General features: G+C 37.4%; 1 protein-coding gene across 1 annotated transcript; it reads left to right on the forward strand.

The window, feature by feature from the left end:
- The first annotated feature begins 715 nt into the window (after positions 1-715).
- Positions 716-1,845, forward strand: LOC141398108 (uncharacterized). Its single transcript, XM_073975337.1, has 2 exons — positions 716-1,486; positions 1,542-1,845. The coding sequence occupies exons 1-2, from the start codon at positions 716-718 to the stop codon at positions 1,548-1,550; spliced, it is 780 nt and encodes a 259-aa protein (XP_073831438.1). The 3' UTR covers positions 1,551-1,845.
- Positions 1,846-22,396: the final 20,551 nt, after the last annotated feature.

The raw sequence follows: 22,396 nt of genomic DNA on the forward strand, positions 1-22,396 counted from the left end.
ATTTGTACTAAATTTAGTATCATTTAGTACTTTTCGTACACATTAGTACGATTTTCCAAAAACATTTAATTACATCAACACCACTTCCCAACCTTGATTTCCATACCAAATTCCATGATTCTAGCTATATCCGTTCAAAATATACAATTGGTACTAAATTTTGTAAATTTTAGTACTTTTCGTACACTTAGAGGTCGATTTTCCAAAAAACCCTTTGGTACATCTTTCTAGATCTCCATCAGTTACCCTCATTCCAAATTTCAGACTTCTAGTTCTTACCGTTTCGCTAATACAAAGGGTACCATATTTAGTACCTTTTAGTACTTTTCGTACACTTCTAGGCCGAATTTCCAAAAACCCAGCCTTATCTCACCCCTACACACCAACAGCAACCTACACCCAAAATTTCAACTTTCTAGCTTCAGCGGTTTCGTCTGGGCGTTGATGAATCAGTCAGTCAGTGAATACCTCACCTCACTGCTCTTTTATATATATAGATAGACATTGAATCAATAATTACTGGCGGCGCTTTCGGCGAAACAAAAAATTTACAGTCTCCCCTTAAAAACCTTCCGACAAAAGAAGTTCAAGAAACACCAAATAAAGTGGGAAAAACTACAGAAAACGTAGAGACAGATTTGGCGACAAAGTTAAGAGAAAAGGAGTTAGAACTTTATGCAAAGAGAACGAGTTGTTACGTAAAGAAAAAGAATTTATGCAAAAAGAAAATGATGTACTGAAACTGGTGGCCGTTAACAACAACAACAACAGTGGTGCACAACTTACAGATAACAATATCTCTCTTTCGATGGTGAGCAATTTTCTGCCTACGTTTGATGGCAGCACGGACGCAGCATTCTGGGTAACGCAGCTACAAGACTTACAAAAGGTATACAAGTTGTCTGACGACATGGTGCGTGCGTTGCTTGCCATGAAGTTGGTGGGCAAACCTTTGAACTGGCTACACTCACGACGCAATACTGTAACAGAGAGTGTGGCAGAGATTTTCAGTCAGTTTTGCCTGATGTTTGGCACGAATGAGAGCAAGATGGAGATGAGAAAAAAGTTCGAACGTCGCACATGGCGTTTTGATGAAAACTTGACAGATTATTGCAATGATAAGACAAAAATTGCAGAAAAATTAAAATTTGAAGACGACGAATTAATAGAGTACATTATAGACGGCATACCAAATATGCAGCTGCGCCGTCAAACAGTGATGCAGAGATTCCTTAGTGTGAATGAGCTATGCAAGTCGTTGGCTGCCATAAAATTGCCGAAAGCAAACAGCGAGAGTCGTGACGCAGCCGCTACCAAATTGGACGTTCGCTGCTATAATTGTAATAGTATGGGGCATTATGCTGCGGACTGCAACAAACCGAGACGGCAGCCGGGAACGTGCTATGCCTGTGGCAGAGCAGGCCATACGGTGGGCCAGTGCGACAAAAACAAAAAGAAGGATGTGTCGACATCAGAAAACAATTATGTAAGATATTTCGTATATAATTTTAGTCCTAGTGTTAATATTAATTTTTCTTTAGAAACTTTAATTGATACCGGTAGCTCTGTTAGCCTTATAAGAGAAGACGCGTTGCCGGCCGGAACACAAATATTCCCCTTACCAGACATGAATTTTTATGGTTTAAATTTTTCCACTTTAAAAACACTTGGATTTTGTTTTTGTTTTCTGAATTATTCAAATAAATATATTGAAATAAAACTGGTGGTTGTTCATAGATCGTCAATGAAATATTCCGTATTGTTGGGAAGAGATTTTTTAGAAAAGTCTCAGAGCAAATTGTTATTGTTTGGCTGTGAACCAGACGTAGAGCCAGAACAAATGTATGTCCACAAATTAGGGGTAAATAACAACTCAAAAATTACTGAATCGAGTTTAGATCAAGAATATCTCCAGTTTGAGAATGAGATTTTAGCGATCGATATTACGTCAAACTATACAGACTTCAACTTAAAGGTTGGGGATGCTGTACACCAACATACTTTAGCCAAATTGAATGCGTTGTTTAAAGAAACTTATGTAGATATGAAACGTCCGGAAATACCAGAAATACATTATGAAATGAAACTGATATTAGAGAATTCCAAACCTTTCAATTGTCCTCCGAGACGACTTTCCTATACAGAAAAAATAGAGTTACAGAAAATATTAGACGACTACTTAGAAAAAGGAATTATAAGAGCTAGTGAATCTGAATATGCCTCACCTATAGTGTTAGTTAAGAAAAAAACTGGAGACCTACGTATGTGTGTAGATTTTAGAAAATTAAACAAAGTTACCGCCAAACATAATTACCCGATTCCGTTGATCGACGATCTTCTAGAAAGCTTAGCAAACAAAACAATATTTACTAAACTAGATCTCAAAAATGGTTTCCATCACGTTTTTATGGATGAAGATTCTATAAAATATACAGCATTCATTACACCTTTAGGTCAATATGAATTTCTGCGTATGCCGTTTGGTCTGAAGAATGCTCCGTCGGTTTTCCAAATGTTTATAAACAGTGTTTTCAAAGACCTTATTAGAACGGGAGATGTTGTAATATATCTAGACGATATTATGATTGCCACTCATGATATCAAACGACATTTAGAAGTATTAAGAGAAGTCATGTTGAGGTTGGTACAAAATAAATTGGAGTTGCGGTTAGATAAGTGTGAATTTTTGCGGGACAACATAAAATATTTAGGTTATACCATAGACAAATTGGGTATACGGGCCGACGATAGGGGATTAGAAGCGATCAAAAATTTCCCTCTACCCGACAAGGTACGGGCAGTGCAAAGCTTTCTTGGCCTTTGCTCATATTTCAGACGTTTTATCAAAGATTTTTCGATTTTAGCAAAACCACTTTATGATTTGACTAGAAAAGATAAACAATTTTATTTCGGACAATTGGAGCTTGAAACATTTGAATTATTAAAAAGAAAACTGCTAGACTCGCCAGTTTTAGCTTTATATAACCCGTCCGCAGAAACGGAGCTCCATTGCGATGCGAGTGCTTTAGGGTTCGGATCTATATTAATGCAAAAACAAAAAGACAAAAAGTGGCATCCTGTGTTTTATTTTTCTAAAAGGACTACAGATGCTGAATCAAAGTTTCACAGCTACGAATTAGAGACCTTAGCGATAGTTTATGCACTTAGGAGATTTCGTGTTTATTTATATGGCAAAACATTCAAAATAATTACCGATTGTAATTCTTTGACCTTGACGTTAAATAAAAAAGAGTTAAACCCGAGAATCGCCAGGTGGGCATTGGAATTACAAAATTTCGACTATGTTGTTGAACATAGAGAAGGGCGACGTATGCAGCATGTAGATGCGTTAAGTCGATCATTAGATATTATGATTATAGACACTAACACTTTTGAAGAAAATTTAATAATCGCTCAAAATAAAGATCCAGAAATTGTTAAACTTAAAGAAAAGTTACAGACGTCAGACAATAAATATTATGAAATGAGGAATGGCGTACTTTATAAAAAATTAAAAACCGGAAGGTTGCTTTTTGTTGTCCCTGCTCAAATGGAAACCCATGTTCTGTATAAGTATCATGATGAGATGGGACATGTTGGCATTAACAAAGTTACAGACCTAATAAATAAAACTTATTGGTTCCCTCACATAAATAATAAAGTTAGAGATCACATACAAAACTGTTTGAAGTGTATAACTTTTTCTCCTAAAAGCGGCCCTGTAGAAGGATTCCTACATAACATCCCGAAACCGACAAAACCATTTGAAATGATTCACGTAGACCATTATGGGCCAGTAGACAGAAACAGTTCAAAGAAACACATATTTGTGGTTATCGATGCTTGCTCTAAGTTTGTTAAATTGTATCCGACAAAGACTACTGCCACAAAGGAAGTAATAAAAGCCTTGCAAGAATATTTTAGATATTACAGTCGACCGCGATACATTATTTCTGATAGAGGGTCATGTTTCACTTCGAATTATTTTAACAAATTTGTCAAGGACAATGACATAAAACATATTAAGATAGCTACTTTTTCACCGGAAGCTAACGGCCAGGTAGAACGTGTTAATAGAACTTTAGGACCAATGATTGCAAAACTTATAAATACAGAAACTAATACGACTTGGGAAAAAACATTAGAAACTGTCGAATTCACAATAAATAATACCTGCAACAGAATGATAAACCAACACCCTAGTGTAATGTTATTTGGTGTCAACCAACGGGGAAAATTTTCAGACCAAATTAGAGACAATGTAATGGAACAAGATACTAGAAACTTAAATTCAATTCGACTTAGTGCAAATGAAAGACAATATGCAGCACAACAATACAATAAAAATTATACAGATCTCAAGAGGAAACAACCAGTGTTGTACGAAAAAGGCGATTATGTTGTAATAAAAAATATTGACAGTAGTGTAGGAGTCTCTAAAAAATTTGTGCCAAAATTTAAGGGTCCATACGTTGTTACAGGAGTACTAGAAAATGATCGTTATGAACTACAAGATGTAGAAGGTTTTCAACAAAGCAGAATACCTTACAAAGGAATATGGGCAGCACATAACATGAAACATTGGCATAGGGGACCTGGTCAGTTAAACCAATGCAATTCACAACATACTGAACTATTTTTAGACAGTGTAACAGAACAACGCAAACTTCCACCCATTACACACAACAGTGAGGTTCCTTAAGGCAACCGTGTCGAAAAGAGTCAGGTGATCTTTATGGTCAGGAAGGCCGATTGTAGTATACTAGTTATCATATTGTTACTTTCCTACTGCTTTCTTAGTTTGTAAGCTAGCGTAACCTGTTTAGTCTATAAGTACATTGTAAGTCACTCAATTATTCTCGTGAGCGCAGGTACGGGTGAGTTGTTGTGTGTAGGCATTGTTGATTGTTGTGTGAGGCGTTATTAGTTATTTAGCAAGAACGATAGAATGATCCAGTCAGTCTTGTTTTGGAGAAAGAACACACAACAACGGTCATCCTTACGCGCGCACACTTGTGTTACGAAGTAATAGAAAACAAAGACAACAATAATAAAATAAAACAACAACAACTGTGTTTTATTGGAAAGGCATTATCTGCTACAATGATGATATCGTGTTCCGTATCGAAATTAGATGCAGAAGCATCCAAGTCTCACGAAATACAAGGGTCAGCTTTGTCAAATCAATCACATGTCCATATGAGAGCAAATATATCGTGACCTATAGAATCTACAGTCTCGTTTCTTACGTCGTTTGTTAAGCAAACTTTGACACACAATCCATGCAATTTATATGATGATATCGAGTTCCGTTTCGAAGATAGATGCAGAAGCATCCAAGTCTCACGAAATACAAGGGTCAGCTTTGTCAAATCAATCACATGCCCATATGAGAGCAAATATATCGTCACCTATAGAATCTACAGGCTCGTTTCTTACGACGTTTGTTAAGCAAACTTTGACACACAATCCATGCAATTTATATCATGATGTCGTGTTCCGTATCGAAATTAGATGCAGAAGCACGAAATACAAGGGTCAGCTTTGTCAAATCAATCACATGCCCATATGAGAGCAAATATATCGTGACCTATAGAATCTACAGTCTCGTTTCTTACGTCGTTTGTTAAGCAAACTTTGACACACAATCCATGCAATTTATATGATGATATCGAGTTCCGTTTCGAAGATAGATGCAGAAGCATCCAAGTCTCACGAAATACAAGGGTCAGCTTTGTCAAATCAATCACATGTCCATATGAGAGCAAATATATCGTCACCTATAGAATCTACAGTCTCGTTTCTTACGACGTTTGTTAAGCAAACTTTGACACACAATCCATGCAATTTATATGATGATGTCGAGTTCCGTATCGAAATTAGATGCAGAAGCATCCAAGTCTTACGAAATACAAGGGTCAGCTTTGTCAAATCAATCACATGTCCATATGAGAGCAAATATATCGTCATCTAAAGAATCTACAGTCTCGTTTCTTACGACGTTTGTTAAGCAAACTTTGACACACAATCCATGCAATTTATATGATGATATCGTGTTCCGTATCGAAATTAGATGCAGAAGCATCCAAGTCTCACGAAATACAAGGGTCAGCTTTGTCAAATCAATCACATGTCCATATGAGAGCAAATATATCGTGACCTATAGAATCTACAGTCTCGTTTCTTACGTCGTTTGTTAAGCAAACTTTGACACACAATCCATGCAATTTATATGATGATATCGAGTTCCGTTTCGAAGATAGATGCAGAAGCATCCAAGTCTCACGAAATACAAGGGTCAGCTTTGTCAAATCAATCACATGTCCATATGAGAGCAAATATATCGTGACCTATAGAATCTACAGTCTCGTTTCTTACGACGTTTGTTAAGCAAACTTTGACACACAATCCATGCAATTTATATGATGATGTCGTGTTCCGTATCGAAATTAGGTACAGAAGCATCCAAGTCTCACGAAATACAAGGGTCAGCTTTGTCAAATCAATCACATGTCCATATGAGAGCAAATATATCGTGACCTATAGAATCTACAGTCTCGTTTCTTACGACGTTTGTTAAGCAAACTTTGACACACAATCCATGCAATTTATATGATGATGTCGTGTTCCGTATCGAAATTAGGTACAGAAGCATCCAAGTCTCACGAAATACAAGGGTCAGCTTTGTCAAATCAATCACATGTCCATATGAGAGCAAATATATCGTGACCTATAGAATCTACAGTCTCGTTTCTTACGACGTTTGTTAAGCAAACTTTGACACACAATCCATGCAATTTATATGATGATGTCGTGTTCCGTATCGAAATTAGATGCAGAAGCACGAAATACAAGGGTCAGCTTTGTCAAATCAATCACATGCCCATATGAGAGCAAATATATCTTGACCTATAGAATCTACAGTCTCGTTTCTTACGTCGTTTGTTAAGCAAACTTTGACACACAATCCATGCAATTTATATGATGATGTCGAGTTCCGTTTCGAAGATAGATGCAGAAGCATCCAAGTCTCACGAAATACAAGGGTCAGCTTTGTCAAATCAATCACATGTCCATATGAGAGCAAATATATCGTCACCTATAGAATCTACAGTCTCGTTTCTTACGACGTTTGTTAAGCAAACTTTGACACACAATCCATGCAATTTATATGATGATGTCGAGTTCCGTATCGAAATTAGGTACAGAAGCATCCAAGTCTCACGAAATACAAGGGTCAGCTTTGTCAAATCAATCACATGTCCATATGAGAGCAAATATATCGTGACCTATAGAATCTACAGTCTCGTTTCTTACGACGTTTGTTAAGCAAACTTTGACACACAATCCATGCAATTTATATGATGATGTCGTGTTCCGTATCGAAATTAGATGCAGAAGCACGAAATACAAGGGTCAGCTTTGTCAAATCAATCACATGCCCATATGAGAGCAAATATATCGTGACCTATAGAATCTACAGTCTCGTTTCTTACGTCGTTTGTTAAGCAAACTTTGACACACAATCCATGCAATTTATATGATGATATCGAGTTCCGTTTCGAAGATAGATGCAGAAGCATCCAAGTCTCACGAAATACAAGGGTCAGCTTTGTCAAATCAATCACATGTCCATATGAGAGCAAATATATCGTCACCTATAGAATCTACAGTCTCGTTTCTTACGACGTTTGTTAAGCAAACTTTGACACACAATCCATGCAATTTATATGATGATATCGAGTTCCGTATCGAAATTAGATGCAGAAGCATCCAAGTCTTACGAAATACAAGGGTCAGCTTTGTCAAATCAATCACATGTCCATATGAGAGCAAATATATCGTCATCTAAAGAATCTACAGTCTCGTTTCTTACGTCGTTTGTTAAGCAAACTTTGACACACAATCCATGCAATTTATATGATGATATCGAGTTCCGTTTCGAAGATAGATGCAGAAGCATCCAAGTCTCACGAAATACAAGGGTCAGCTTTGTCAAATCAATCACATGTCCATATGAGAGCAAATATATCGTCAGCTAAAGAATCTACAGTCTCGTTTCTTACGTCGTTTGGTAAGCAAACTTTGACACACAATCTATGCAATTTATATGATGATATCGAGTTCCGTTTCGAAGATAGATGCAGAAGCATCCAAGTCTCACGAAATACAAGGGTCAGCTTTGTCAAATCAATCACATGTCCATATGAGCGCAAACATATCGTCACCTATAGAATCTACAGTCTCGTTTCTTACGACGTTTGTTAAGCAAACTTTGACACACAATCCATGCAATTTATATGATGATATCGAGTTCCGTATCGAAATTAGGTACAGAAGCATCCAAGTCTCACGAAATACAAGGGTCAGCTTTGTCAAATCAATCACATGTCCATATGAGAGCAAATATATCGTGACCTATAGAATCTACAGTCTCGTTTCTTACGACGTTTGTTAAGCAAACTTTGACACACAATCCATGCAATTTATATGATGATGTCGTGTTCCGTATCGAAATTAGATGCAGAAGCATCCAAGTCTCACGAAATACAAGGGTCAGCTTTGTCAAATCAATCACATGCCCATGTGAGAGCAAATATATCGTGAGCTAAAGAATCTACAGTCTCGTTTCTTACGTCGTTTGGTAAGCAAACTTTGACACACAATCCATGCAATTTATATGATGATATCGAGTTCCGTATCGAAATTAGGTACAGAAGCATCCAAGTCTCACGAAATACAAGGGTCAGCTTTGTCAAATCAATCACATGTCCATATGAGAGCAAATATATCGTGACCTATAGAATCTACAGTCTCGTTTCTTACGACGTTTGTTAAGCAAACTTTGACACACAATCCATGCAATTTATATGATGATGTCGTGTTCCGTATCGAAATTAGATGCAGAAGCATCCAAGTCTCACGAAATACAAGGGTCAGCTTTGTCAAATCAATCACATGCCCATATGAGAGCAAATATATCGTCAGCTAAAGAATCTACAGTCTCGTTTCTTACGTCGTTTGTTAAGCAAACTTTGACACACAATCCATGCAATTTATATGATGATATCGAGTTCCGTTTCGAAGATAGATGCAGAAGCATCCAAGTCTCACGAAATACAAGGGTCAGCTTTGTCAAATCAATCACATGTCCATATGAGAGCAAATATATCGTCACCTATAGAATCTACAGTCTCGTTTCTTACGACGTTTGTTAAGCAAACTTTGACACACAATCTATGCAATTTATATGATGATATCGAGTTCCGTTTCGAAGATAGATGCAGAAGCATCCAAGTCTCACGAAATACAAGGGTCAGCTTTGTCAAATCAATCACATGTCATATGAGAGCAAATATATCGTCACCTATAGAATCTACAGTCTCGTTTCTTACGTCGTTTGTTAAGCAAACGTTGACACACAATCCATGCAATTTATATGATGATATCGTGTTCCGTATCGAAATTAGATGCAGAAGCATCCAAGTCTCACGAAATACAAGGGTCAGCTTTGTCAAATCAATCACATGTCCATATGAGAGCAAATATATCGTCACCTATAGAATCTACAGTCTCGTTTCTTACGTCGTTTGGTAAGCAAACTTTGACACACAATCCATGCAATTTATATGATGATATCGTGTTCCGTATCGAAATGATATGCAGAAGCATCCAAGTCTCACGAAATACAAGGGTCAGCTTTGTCAAATCAATCACATGTCCATATGAGAGCAAATATATCGTCACCTATAGAATCTACAGTCTCGTTTCTTACGTCGTTTGGTAAGCAAACTTTGACACACAATCCATGCAATTTATATGATGATATGGTGTTCCGTATCGAAATGATATGCAGAAGCATCCAAGTCTCCCGAAATACAAGGGTCAGCTTTGTCAAATCAATCACATGTCCATATGAGAGCAAATATATCGTCACCTATAGAATCTACAGTCTCGTTTCTTACGTCGTTTGGTAAGCAAACTTTGACACACAATCCATGCAATTTATATGATGATATCGTGTTCCGTATCGAAATTAGATGCAGAAGCATCCAAGTCTTACGAAATACAAGGGTCAGCTTTGTCAAATCAATCACATGTCCATATGAGAACAAATATATCGTGACCTATAGAATCTACAGTCTCGTTTCTTACGCCGTTTGTTAAGCAAACTTTGACACACAATCCATGCAATTTATATGATGATATCGAGTTCCGTTTCGAAGATAGATGCAGAAGCATCCAAGTCTCCCGAAATACAAGGGTCAGCTTTGTCAAATCAAACACGTGTCCATATGAGAGCAAATATATCGTCACCTATAGAATCTACAGTCTCGTTTCTTACGTCGTTAGTAAAGCAAACTTTGACACACAATCCATGCAATTTATATGATGATGTCGAGTTCCGTATCGAAATTATATGCAGAAGCATCCAAGTTTACGAAATACAAGGGTCAGCTTTGTCAAATCAATCACATGTCCATATGAGAGCAAATATATCGTCAGCTAAAGAATCTACAGTCTCGTTTCTTACGTCGTTTGTTAAGCAAACTTTGACACACAATCCATGCAATTTATATGATGATATAGAGTTCCGTATCGAAATTAGATGCAGAAGCATCCAAGTCTCACGAAATACAAGGGTCAGCTTTGTCAAATCAATCACATGTCCATATGAGAGCAAATATATCGTGACCTATAGAATCTACAGTCTCGTTTCTTACGACGTTTGTTAAGCAAACTTTGACACACAATCCATGCAATTTATGTGATGATGTCGAGTTCCGTATCGAAGATAGATGCAGAAGCATCCAAGTCTTACGAAATACAAGGGTCAGCTTTGTCAAATCAATCACATGTCCATATGAGAGCAAATATATCGTGACCTATAGAATCTACAGTCTCGTTTCTTACGACGTTTGTTAAGCAAACTTTGACACACAATCCATGCAATTTATGTGATGATGTCGAGTTCCGTATCGAAGATAGATGCAGAAGCATCCAAGTCTTACGAAATACAAGGGTCAGCTTTGTCAAATCAATCACATGTCCATATGAGAGCAAATATATCGTGACCTATAGAATCTACAGTCTCGTTTCTTACGACGTTTGTTAAGCAAACGTTGACACACAATCCATGCAATTTATATGATGATATCGAGTTCCGTTTCGAAGATAGATGCAGAAGCATCCAAGTCTCACGAAATACAAGGGTCAGCTTTGTCAAATCAATCACATGTCCATATGAGAGCAAATATATCGTGACCTATAGAATCTACAGTCTCGTTTCTTACGACGTTTGGTAAGCAAACTTTGACACACAATCCATGCAATTTATATGATGATATCGAGTTCCGTATCGAAATTAGATGCAGAAGCATCCAAGTCTCACGAAATACAAGGGTCAGCTTTGTCAAATCAATCACATGTCCATATGAGAGCAAATATATCGTGACCTATAGAATCTACAGTCTCGTTTCTTACGTCGTTTGGTAAGCAAACTTTGACACACAATCCATGCAATTTATATGATGATATCGAGTTCCGTATCGAAATTAGATGCAGAAGCATCCAAGTCTCACGAAATACAAGGGTCAGCTTTGTCAAATCAATCACATGTCCATATGAGAGCAAATATATCGTGACCTATAGAATCTACAGTCTCGTTTCTTACGTCGTTTGGTAAGCAAACTTTGACACACAATCCATGCAATTTATATGATGATATCGAGTTCCGTATCGAAATTAGATGCAGAAGCATCCAAGTCTCACGAAATACAAGGGTCAGCTTTGTCAAATCAATCACATGTCCATATGAGAGCAAATATATCGTGACCTATATAATCTACAGTCTCGTTTCTTACGTCGTTTGGTAAGCAAACTTTGACACACAATCCATGCAATTTATATGATGATATCGAGTTCCGTATCGAAATTAGATGCAGAAGCATCCAAGTCTCACGAAATACAAGGGTCAGCTTAGTCAAATCAATCACATGCCCATATGAGAGCAAATATATCGTCACCTATAGAATCTACAGTCTCGTTTCTTACGTCGTTTGTTAAGCAAACTTTGACACACAATCCATGCAATTTATATGATGATGTCGAGTTCCGTATCGAAATTAGATGCGGAAGCATCCAAGTCTCCCGAAATACAAGGGTCAGCTTTGTCAAATCAATCACATGTCCATATGAGAGCAAATATATCGTGACCTATAGAATCTACAGTCTCGTTTCTTACGTCGTTTGGTAAGCAAACTTTGACACACAATCCATGCAATTTATATGATGATATCGAGTTCCGTATCGAAATTAGATGCGGAAGCATCCAAGTCTCACGAAATACAAGGGTCAGCTTTGTCAAATCAATCACATGTCCATATGAGAGCAAATATATCGTGACCTATAATATCTACAGTCTCGTTTCTTACGTCGTTTGTAAAGCAAACTTTGACACACAATCCATGCAATTTATATGATGATGTCGTGTTCCGTATCGAAGATAGATGCAGAAGCATCCAAGTCTCCCGAAATACAAGGGTCAGCTTTGTCAAATCAATCACATGTCCATATGAGAGCAAATATATCGTGACCTATAGAATCTACAGTCTCGTTTCTTACGTCGTTTGGTAAGCAAACTTTGACACACAATCCATGCAATTTATATGATGATATCGAGTTCCGTATCGAAATTAGATGCGGAAGCATCCAAGTCTCACGAAATACAAGGGTCAGCTTTGTCAAATCAATCACATGTCCATATGAGAGCAAATATATCGTGACCTATAATATCTACAGTCTCGTTTCTTACGTCGTTTGTAAAGCAAACTTTGACACACAATCCGTGCAATTTATATGATGATATCGTGTTCCGTATCGAAATTAGATGCAGAAGCATCCAAGTCTCCCGAAATACAAGGGTCAGCTTTGTCAAATCAATCACATGTCCATATGAGAGCAAATATATCGTGACCTATAGAATCTACAGTCTCGTTTCTTACGTCGTTTGTTAAGCAAACTTTGACACACAATCCATGCAATTTATATGATGATATCGAGTTCCGTATAGAAATTATATGCAGAAGCATCCAAGTCTTACGAAATACAAGGGTCAGCTTTGTCAAATCAATCACATGTCCATATGAGAGCAAATATATCGTCAGCTAAAGAATCTACAGTCTCGTTTCTTACGTCGTTTGTTAAGCAAACTTTGACACACAATCCATGCAATTTATATGATGATATCGTGTTCCGTATCGAAATTAGATGCAGAAGCATCCAAGTCTCCCGAAATACAAGGGTCAGCTTTGTCAAATCAATCACATGTCCATATGAGAGCAAATATATCGTGACCTATAGAATCTACAGTCTCGTTTCTTACGTCGTTTGTTAAGCAAACTTTGACACACAATCCATGCAATTTATATGATGATATCGAGTTCCGTTTCGAAGATAGATGCAGAAGCATCCAAGTCTCACGAAATACAAGGGTCAGCTTTGTCAAATCAATCACATGTCCATATGAGAGCAAATATATCGTGACCTATAGAATCTACAGTCTCGTTTCTTACGTCGTTTGGTAAGCAAACTTTGACACACAATCCATGCAATTTATATGATGATATCGAGTTCCGTATCGAAATTAGATGCAGAAGCATCCAAGTCTCACGAAATACAAGGGTCAGCTTTGTCAAATCAATCACATGTCCATATGAGAGCAAATATATCGTCAGCTAAAGAATCTACAGTCTCGTTTCTTACGTCGTTTGTTAAGCAAACTTTGACACACAATCCATGCAATTTATATGATGATATCGAGTTCCGTATCGAAATTAGATGCAGAAGCATCCAAGTTTACGAAATACAAGGGTCAGCTTTGTCAAATCAATCACATGTCCATATGAGAGCAAATATATCGTCAGCTAAAGAATCTACAGTCTCGTTTCTTACGTCGTTTGTTAAGCAAACTTTGACACACAATCCATGCAATTTATATGATGATATCGAGTTCCGTTTCGAAGATAGATGCAGAAGCATCCAAGTCTCACGAAATACAAGGGTCAGCTTTGTCAAATCAATCACATGTCCATATGAGAGCAAATATATCGTCAGCTAAAGAATCTACAGTCTCGTTTCTTACGTCGTTTGTTAAGCAAACTTTGACACACAATCCATGCAATTTATATGATGATATCGAGTTCCGTATCGAAATTAGATGCAGAAGCATCCAAGTCTCACGAAATACAAGGGTCAGCTTTGTCAAATCAATCACATGTCCATATGAGAGCAAATATATCGTCAGCTAAAGAATCTACAGTCTCGTTTCTTACGTCGTTTGTTAAGCAAACTTTGACACACAATCCATGCAATTTATATGATGATGTCGAGTTCCGTATCGAAATTATATGCAGAAGCATCCAAGTCTTACGAAATACAAGGGTCAGCTTTGTCAAATCAATCACATGTCCATATGAGAGCAAATATATCGTGACCTATAGAATCTACAGTCTCGTTTCTTACGTCGTTTGTTAAGCAAACTTTGACACACAATCCATGCAATTTATATGATGATATCGAGTTCCGTATCGAAATTAGATGCAGAAGCATCCAAGTTTACGAAATACAAGGGTCAGCTTTGTCAAATCAATCACATGTCCATATGAGAGCAAATATATCGTCAGCTAAAGAATCTACAGTCTCGTTTCTTACGTCGTTTGTTAAGCAAACTTTGACACACAATCCATGCAATTTATATGATGATATCGAGTTCCGTTTCGAAGATAGATGCAGAAGCATCCAAGTCTCACGAAATACAAGGGTCAGCTTTGTCAAATCAATCACATGTCCATATGAGAGCAAATATATCGTCAGCTATAGAATCTACAGTCTCGTTTCTTACGTCGTTTGTTAAGCAAACTTTGACACACAATCCATGCAATTTATATGATGATATCGAGTTCCGTATCGAAATTAGATGCAGAAGCATCCAAGTCTCACGAAATACAAGGGTCAGCTTTGTCAAATCAATCACATGTCCATATGAGAGCAAATATATCGTCAGCTAAAGAATCTACAGTCTCGTTTCTTACGTCGTTTGTTAAGCAAACTTTGACACACAATCCATGCAATTTATATGATGATGTCGAGTTCCGTATCGAAATTATATGCAGAAGCATCCAAGTCTTACGAAATACAAGGGTCAGCTTTGTCAAATCAATCACATGTCCATATGAGAGCAAATATATCGTGACCTATAGAATCTACAGTCTCGTTTCTTACGTCGTTTGTTAAGCAAACTTTGACACACAATCCATGCAATTTATATGATGATATCGTGTTCCGTATCGAAATTAGATGCAGAAGCATTCAAGTCTCCCGAAATACAAGGGTCAGCTTTGTCAAATCAATCACATGTCCATATGAGAGCAAATATATCGTCACCTATAGAATCAACAGTCTCGTTTCTTACGTCGTTTGTTAAGCAAACTTTGACACACAATCCATGCAATTTATATGATGATATCGAGTTCCGTATCGAAATTAGATGCAGAAGCATCCAAGTCTCACGAAATACAAGGGTCAGCTTTGTCAAATCAATCACATGTCCATATGAGAGCAAATATATCGTCAGCTAAAGAATCTACAGTCTCGTTTCTTACGACGTTTGTTAAGCAAACTTTGACACACAATCCATGCAATTTATATGATGATGTCGAGTTCCGTATCGAAATTAGGTACAGAAGCATCCAAGTCTCACGAAATACAAGGGTCAGCTTTGTCAAATCAATCACATGTCCATATGAGAGCAAATATATCGTCAGCTAAAGAATCTACAGTCTCGTTTCTTACGACGTTTGTTAAGCAAACTTTGACACACAATCCATGCAATTTATATGATGATGTCGAGTTCCGTATCGAAATTAGGTACAGAAGCATCCAAGTCTCACGAAATACAAGGGTCAGCTTTGTCAAATCAATCACATGTCTATATGAGAGCAAATATATCGTGACCTATAGAATCTACCGTCTCGTTTCTTACGTCGTTTGTTAAGCAAACTTTGACACACAATCCATGCAATTTATATGATGATATCGAGTTCCGTTTCGAAGATAGATGCAGAAGCATCCAAGTCTCACGAAATACAAGGGCCAGCTTTGTCAAATCAATCACATGTCCATATGAGAGCAAATATATCGTCATCTAAAGAATCTACAGTCTCGTTTCTTACGTCGTTAGTAAAGCAAACTTTGACACACAATCCATGCAATTTATATGATGATATCGAGTTCCGTTTCGAAGATAGATGCAGAAGCATCCAAGTCTCCCGAAATACAAGGGTCAGCTTTGTCAAATCAATCACATGTCCATATGAGAGCAAATATATCGTGACCTATATAATCTACAGTCTCGTTTCTTACGACGTTTGTTAAGCAAACTTTGACACACAATCCATGCAATTTATATGATGATATCGTGTTCCGCATCGAAATTAGATGCAGAAGCATCCAAGTCTCCCGAAATACAAGGGTCAGCATTGTCAAATCAATCACATGTCCATATGAGAACAAATATATCGTGACCTATAGAATCTACAGTCTCGTTTCTTACGACGTTGGTTAAGCAAACTTTGACACACAATCCATGCAATTTATATTATGATATCGTGTTCCGTATCGAAATTAGATGCAGAAGCATCCAAGTCTTACGAAATACAATGGTCAGCTTTGTCAAATCAATCACATGTCCATATGAGAGCAAATATATCGTCACCTATAGAATCTACAGTCTCGTTTCTTACGACGTTGGTTAAGCAAACTTTGACACACAATCCATGCAATTTATATGATGATATCGAGTTCCGTTTCGAAGATAGATGCAGAAGCATCCAAGTCTCACGAAATACAAGGGTCAGCTTTGTCAAATCAATCACATGTCCATATGAGAGCAAATATATCGTCACCTATAGAATCTACAGTCTCGTTTCTTACGACGTTTGTTAAGCAAACTTTGACACACAATCCATGCAATTTATATGATGATATCGAGTTCCGTATCGAAATTAGATGCAGAAGCATCCAAGTCTCACGAAATACAAGGGTCAGCTTTGTCAAATCAATCACATGTCCATATGAGAGCAAATATATCGTGACCTATAATATCTACAGTCTCGTTCCTTACGTCGTTTGGTAAGCAAACTTTGACACACAATCCATGCAATTTATATGATGATATCGAGTTCCGTAACGAAATTAGATGCAGAAGCATCCAAGTCTCACGAAATACAAGGGTCAGCTTTGTCAAATCAATCACATGTCCATATGAGAGCAAATATATCGTGACCTATAGAATCTACAGTCTCGTTTCTTACGTCGTTTGTTAAGCACACTTTGACACACAATCCATGCAATTTATATGATGATATCGAGTTCCGTATCGAAATTAGATTCAGAAGCATGCAAGTCTCACGAAGTACAAGGGTCAGCTTTGTCAAATCAATCACATGTCCATATGAGAGCAAATATATCGTGACCTATAGAATCTACAGTCTCGTTCCTTACGTCGTTTGGTAAGCAAACTTTGACACACAATCCATGCAATTTATATGATGATGTCGTGTTCCGTATCGAAATTAGATGCAGAAGCATCCAAATCTTACGAAATACAAGGGTCAGCTTTGTCAAATCAATCACATGTCCATATGAGAGCAAATATATTGTGACCTATAGAATCTACAGTCTCGTTTCTTACGTCGTTTGTTAAGCAAACTTTGACACACAATCCATGCAATTTATATGATGATGTCGAGTTCCGTTTCGAAATTAGATGCAGAAGCATCCAAGTCTTACGAAATACAAGGGTCAGCTTTGTCAAATCAATCACATGTCCATATGAGAGCAAATATATCGTGACCTATAGAATCTACAGTCTCGTTTCTTACGTCGTTTGTTAAGCAAACTTTGACACACAATCCATGCAATTTATATGATGATATCGTGTTCCGTATCGAAATTAGATGCAGAAGCATCCAAGTCTTACGAAATACAAGGGTCAGCTTTGTCAAATCAATCACATGTCCATATGATAGCAAATATATCGTGACCTATAGAATCTACAGTCTCGTTTCTTACGACGTTTGTTAAGCAAACTTTGACACACAATCCATGCAATTTATATGATGATATCGAGTTCCGTTTCGAAATTAGATGCAGAAGCATCCAAGTCTTACGAAATACAAGGGTCAGCTTTGTCAAATCAATCACATGTCCATATGAGAGCAAATATATCGTGACCTATAGAATCTACAGTCTCGTTTCTTACGTCGTTTGTTAAGCAAACTTTGACACACAATCCATGCAATTTATATGATGATGTCGTGTGCCGTATCGAAGATAGATGCAAAAGCATCCAAGTCTCCCGAAATACAAGGGTCAGCTTTGTCAAATCAATCACATGTCCATATGAGAGCAAATATATCGTGACCTATAGAATCTACAGTCTCGTTTCTTACGTCGTTTGTTAAGCAAACTTTGACACACAATCCATGCAATTTATATGATGATATCGAGTTCCGTATCGAAATTAGATGCAGAAGCATCCAAGTCTCACGAAATACAAGGGTCAGCTTTGTCAAATCAATCACATGTCCATATGAGAGCAAATATATCGTCACCTATAGAAACTACAGTCTCGTTTCTTACGTCGTTTGTAAAGCAAACTTTGACACACAATCCATGCAATTTGTATGATGATGTCGAGTTCCGTTTCGAAATTAGATGCAGAAGCATCCAAGTCTCACGAAATACAAGGGTCAGCTTTGTCAAATCAATCACATGTCCATATGAGAGCAAATATATCGTCACCTATAGAATCTACAGTCTCGTTTCTTACGTCGTTTGTTAAGCAAACTTTGACACACAATCCATGCGATTTATATGATGATATCGAGTTCCGCTTCGAAATTAGATGCAGAAGCATCCAAGTCTTACGAAATACAAGGGTCAGCTTTGTCAAATCAATCACATGTCCATATGAGAGCAAATATATCGTGACCTATAGAATCTACAGTCTCGTTTCTTACGTCGTTTGTAAAGCAAACTTTGACACACAATCCATGCAATTTATATGATGATGTCGAGTTCCGTATCGAAATTAGATGCAGAAGCATCCAAGTCTCACGAAATACAAGGGTCAGCTTTGTCAAATCAATCACATGTCCATATGAGAGCAAATATATCGTCACCTATAGAATCTACAGTCTCGTTTCTTACGACGTTTGTTAAGCAAACTTTGACACACAATCCATGCAATTTATATGATGATATCGAGTTCCGTTTCGAAGATAGATGCAGAAGCATCCAAGTCTCCCGAAATACAAGGGTCAGCTTTGTCAAATCAATCACATGTCCATATGAGAGCAAATATATCGTGACCTATAGAATCTACAGTCTCGTTTCTTACGTCGTTTGTAAAGCAAACTTTGACACACAATCCATGCAATTTATACGATGATATCGAGTTCCGTATCGAAATTAGATGCAGAAGCATCCAAGTCTCACGAAATACAAGGGTCAGCTTTGTCAAATCAATCACATGTCCATATGAGAGCAAATATATCGTGACCTATAGAATCTACAGTCTCGTTTCTTACGACGTTTGTTAAGCAAACTTTGACACACAATCCATGCAATGTATATGATGATATCGAGTTCCGTATCGAAATTAGATGCAGAAGCATCCAAGTCTCACGAAATACAAGGGTCAGCTTAGTCAAATGAATCACATGTCCATATGAGAGCAAATATATCGTGACCTATAATATCTACAGTCTCGTTTCTTACGTCGTTTGTAAAGCAAACTTTGACACACAATCCATGCAATTTATATGATGATGTCGAGTTCCGTTTCGAAGATAGATGCAGAAGCATCCAAGTCTCACGAAATACAAGGGTCAGCTTTGTCAAATGAATCACATGTCCATATGAAAGCAAATATATCGTGACCTATAATATCTACAGTCTCGTTTCTTACGTCGTTTGTAAAGCAAACTTTGACACACAATCCATGCAATTTATATGATGATGTCGAGTTCCGTATCGAAATTAGATGCAGAAGCATCCAAGTCTCCCGAAATACAAGGGTCAGCTTTGTCAAATCAATCACATGTCCTTATGAGAGCAAATATATCGTGACCTATAATATCTACAGTCTCGTTTCTTACGACGTTTGTTAAGCAAACTTTGACACACAATCCATGCATTTTATATGATGATATCGAGTTCCGTTTCGAAATTAGATGCAGAAGCATCCAAGTCTCACGAAATACAAGGGTCAGCTTTGTCAAATCAATCACATGTCCATATGAGAGCAAATATATCGTGACCTATAATATCTACAGTCTCGTTTCTTACGTCGTTTGTAAAGCAAACTTTGACACACAATCCATGCAATTTATATGATGATGTCGAGTTCCGTATCGAAATTAGATGCAGAAGCATCCAAGTCTCCCGAAATACAAGGGTCAGCTTTGTCAAATCAATCACACGTCCTTATGAGAGCAAATATATCGTGACCTATAATATCTACAGTCTCGTTTCTTACGACGTTTGTTAAGCAAACTTTGACACACAATCCATGCATTTTATATGATGATATCGAGTTCCGTTTCGAAATTAGATGCAGAAGCATCCAAGTCTCACGAAATACAAGGGTCAGCTTTGTCAAATCAATCACATGTCCTTATGAGAGCAAATATATCGTGACCTATAATATCTACAGTCTCGTTTCTTACGTCGTTTGTAAAGCAAACTTTGACACACAATCCATGCAATTTATATGATGATGTCGAGTTCCGTATCGAAATTAGATGCAGAAGCATCCAAGTCTCCCGAAATACAAGGGTCAGCTTTGTCAAATCAATCACATGTCCTTATGAGAGCAAATATATCGTGACCTATAGAATCTACAGTCTCGTTTCTTACGACGTTTGTTAAGCAAACTTTGACACACAATCCATGCAATTTATATGATGATATCGAGTTCCGTTTCGAAATTAGATGCAGAAGCATCCAAGTCTTACGAAATACAAGGGTCAGCTTTGTCAAATCAATCACATGTCCATATGAGAGCAAATATATCGTGACCTATAGAATCTACAGTCTCGTTTCTTACGTCGTTTGTAAAGCAAACTTTGACACACAATCCATGCAATTTATATGATGATGTCGAGTTCCGTATCGAAATTAGATGCAGAAGCATCCAAGTCTCACGAAATACAAGGGTCAGCTTTGTCAAATCAATCACATGTCCATATGAGAGCAAATATATCGTGACCTATAATATCTACAGTCTCGTTTCTTACGTCGTTTGTAAAGCAAACTTTGACACACAATCCATGCAATTTATATGATGATGTCGTGTGCCGTATCGAAGATAGATGCAAAAGCATCCAAGTCTCCCGAAATACAAGGGTCAGCTTTGTCAAATCAATCACATGTCCATATGAGAGCAAATATATCGTGACCTATAGAATCTACAGTCTCGTTTCTTACGACGTTTGTTAAGCAAACTTTGACACACAATCCATGCAATTTATATGATGATATCGAGTTCCGTTTCGAAATTAGATGCAGAAGCATCCAAGTCTTACGAAATACAAGGGTCAGCTTTGTCAAATCAATCACATGTCCATATGAGAGCAAATATATCGTCACCTATAGAAACTACAGTCTCGTTTCTTACGTCGTTTGTAAAGCAAACTTTGACACACAATCCATGCAATTTATATGATGATGTCGAGTTCCGTATCGAAATTAGATGCAGAAGCATCCAAGTCTCACGCAATACAAGGGTCAGCTTTGTCAAATCAATCACATGTCCATATGAGAGCAAATATATCGTGACCTATAGAATCTACAGTCTCGTTTCTTACGTCGTTTGGTAAGCAAACTTTGACACACAATCCATGCAATTTATATGATGATGTCGAGTTCCGTTTCGAAGATAGATGCAGAAGCATCCAAGTCTCACGAAATACAAGGGTCAGCTTTGTCAAATCAATCACATGTCCATATGAGAGCAAATATATCGTCACCTATAGAATCTACAGTCTCGTTTCTTACGTCGTTTGTTAAGCAAACTTTGACACACAATCCATGCAATTTATATGATGATATCGAGTTCCGTTTCGAAATTAGATGCAGAAGCATCCAAGTCTTACGAAATACAAGGGTCAGCTTTGTCAAATCAATCACATGTCCATATGAGAGCAAATATATCGTCACCTATAGAATCTACAGTCTCGTTTCTTACGTCGTTTGTAAAGCAAACTTTGACACACAATCCATGCAATTTATATGATGATGTCGAGTTCCGTATCGAAATTAGATGCAGAAG

The sequence above is a fragment of the Musca autumnalis genome, unplaced genomic scaffold (assembly GCF_047663935.1).
Source record: "Musca autumnalis isolate F117 unplaced genomic scaffold, ASM4766393v1 scaffold_3, whole genome shotgun sequence".
Lineage (NCBI taxonomy): Eukaryota > Metazoa > Arthropoda > Insecta > Diptera > Muscidae > Musca > Musca autumnalis.